The sequence below is a fragment of the Sardina pilchardus genome, chromosome 12 (assembly GCF_963854185.1).
Source record: "Sardina pilchardus chromosome 12, fSarPil1.1, whole genome shotgun sequence".
Classification (NCBI taxonomy): domain Eukaryota; kingdom Metazoa; phylum Chordata; class Actinopteri; order Clupeiformes; family Clupeidae; genus Sardina; species Sardina pilchardus.
This window is the reverse complement of record NC_085005.1, coordinates 15,084,676-15,087,175: the sequence shown is the minus strand read 5'-3', so window position 1 is coordinate 15,087,175 and position 2,500 is coordinate 15,084,676. Positions and strand designations below refer to the sequence as shown.

General features: G+C 50.5%; 1 protein-coding gene across 2 annotated transcripts; it reads left to right on the top strand.

Moving 5' to 3' along the window:
- Window positions 1-226: 226 nt before the first annotated feature.
- On the top strand, window positions 227-2,443 carry lratd1 (LRAT domain containing 1). Of its 2 annotated transcripts, none has more exons than XM_062550811.1 (2): window positions 227-372; window positions 889-2,443. In XM_062550811.1, the coding sequence occupies exon 2, from the start codon at window positions 927-929 to the stop codon at window positions 1,710-1,712; it is 786 nt and encodes a 261-aa protein (XP_062406795.1). In that variant the 5' UTR covers window positions 227-372; window positions 889-926; the 3' UTR covers window positions 1,713-2,443. The 2 variants fall into 2 exon arrangements, with proteins under 2 accessions (XP_062406795.1, XP_062406794.1); XM_062550810.1 differs by having other exon boundaries at window positions 227-383.
- The last annotated feature ends 57 nt before the right edge of the window (window positions 2,444-2,500 follow it).

The following is a 2,500-nucleotide window of genomic DNA, read 5'->3' as shown; positions in this document are numbered from 1 at the left end:
GTGTGTGTGTGTGTGTGTGTGTGTGTGTGTGTGTGCGCGCGTATGTGTGTGTTAACCGAACTGACGCAGGGTTGTGCTCTCCCTCTCAACAAGACAGACTTAACATTTAATGAGAAGCTTCAACCAATCGCTGTTGGGAGAACTGCTTTTTTTCTGTCCGCCGGGGCGGAGTTTGCGTTTTGTACTTATAGCGAAGCGATGCAGGGAAACACAAGCAGAGCAGAACTCAGTGGAGAGGCACGGTGCACGAGAGGGAGGCGCAAGGACGACCTGGCTGCTGGCGGAGAGACTGCGTGCGTGCGTGCGTCCGTGGACACCAAGCGAGGCGCGCTGTACTTATGGACCTAACGGATATTTAGCCATCATCACTGGGTAATCGGCAGGTTAGCATGTTTTCTTTGAATAGTCGTTTTGAAAATAACACTCGTCGCCTGTTTGGATTCAGGTGAGAGTGCTTTCCCATTTGCTGGGAGAGCAGTCGGTTCCTTACTGTTTCTATCCGAGACAGGCATTTACTGACTCCACGCCTCTCCAGCAAAGCCCACCTGAACCTTTTGTCTGCCAAAGAAGAGTGTTCACTTTAAGGCAACACCACACACACACACACACACACACACACACGCACTCCTTCAAGCAAACACTCCTCTTCCTCTCTTTCATGTCCTTTGTAGTAAGCTGGTGATGCCGCTGAAGCGCCTGCTCTCTTGTTTACCTCCCCTTGCATGACGCGCATGTTTTAACAGGCTAAGTGTGCGTGTGACTTGGGTTTATTGTTTACCTTTGTCGTCTCTCTCTCTCTCTTCCTCCCTTCCTCTCTCAACGCTCTTTGTTTGCCTTCCTTTTCTTTCTTCCCCTCTATCTTTCTCTCTTTTTCTCTCCAATACACAGACAACAGTATTCCATGCCTCTCCATTGCCTGGTCATTGATGGGAAACCAACTAGACCGGATCACCCATCTCAACTACAGCGAGCTACCCACCGGAGATCCGGCGGGCATTGAGAAGGACGAACTGCGGGTCGGCGTGGCTTACTTTTTCTCCGATGAGGAAGAGGAGCTGGACGATCGCTCACAGTCGGACGGCTACACTAAGGACAACAACAGCCCGAGCAAGGACGGTCCCGTGGCTGTCGACGAAGTCGAGTACTCCGCCTTTTGCTGTCAGGAATGCATTTTCTCCAAACTGCGAGAGAACGAAGACCTGAACGTGTACTCGGTGAAAACTTTGCTCACCATGTGCAAGCCGGGTGACTTGCTGGAGCTCATTGGAAATGCTCAGGCGCCGCACTGGGCAATATACGTGCGGGAGGATCAGATCATCCACCTGCACAAAGGCGAGATCCGCAAGGACAGCCTCCTGGAAATTAGCAGTGGGCGGCAGGGCAGGATTGTGAACAACCGCTATCGATACCGGGCACTGCCTGCTGAGCTGGTTATGCAGAATGCCTGTGGACACTTGGGGCTCAGCAGCGCCGAGATTTGCTGGACGAACTCGGAGAGTTTCGCTGCCTGGTGCCGCTTCGGAAAACGGGAGTTTAAGGCAGGGGGTGAGGCGCATTCGGCCGAGCAGCGGTACTTCCTCAAGGTACATCTGTCCGAGACCACGGTGCACACGCTCATGTTCCGCAGCCTTGAGGATTTGATACGGGAGAGACGGAGGGTGGACGCGAGCGGAATTCTCAAAGAGCTGTCGCTAGTGAACGGGAAAGAGTGATTTCAAATGCGAAAACCTCGCCTCGTTTTTACCCCACCTTATCGAAACCTCCGTGGACCTGTTGGGGACTGTGCATGCCAACGGTGAGGACTGCCGTGCTGGTTTGACGGCGTGCGTGCGAGGGGGTTTGGTGATTAAAATCCAGCTTTTTAAAAGGACAACGCCCCTTGTTTTAAGTGAGAGGTTCAGGAGTTCAAGCAGATGCCATCAAAGTCACCTTGTACCTTTAAAAAAAGTAACTACAACACAGACACACACACAGTATGTCTCGTTCTTCTGAGTAAAGAGATGAGCAGCTCGCAACTGCATTTTTCAGTGCGCGCTCTGCGGCAAGACACTTGCTTCTCCAGCTCGCGCGCTGCCTGGCGCCTCGTGCTTGACGTTATTATTATTTTTTGTATTATTATTATTAACCCCTCCTTGAACGCTGAAGCATCGGAGCCCACAGCTCACAACAGATGCGCTAGCTGCGAGCATTTTTTCGGCCATACGAAGCTTGTCCAACTTCATCTTTAACGGCTCCACAGACAGCACGCGCTGCCCCTCGTTCCTCGAAACCGTGGCTATAGAAGCTATTGTTTTATAATCACTATTTTATTATCATATTTTGTGTACTGGACATTCGTTTTTTGGGTCATTGGAGTCCATATTTTTGTATTTGAGTTGAGAATCAATACCCCCTCCCCCTTTTGTTGTTTTCTTTTTGTCCTTAAATAAATGTAGATTGCCATATGGACAAAACAAAGGCTGTTGTGCGCTATCAATTCCAAACAAATACATATGCACGT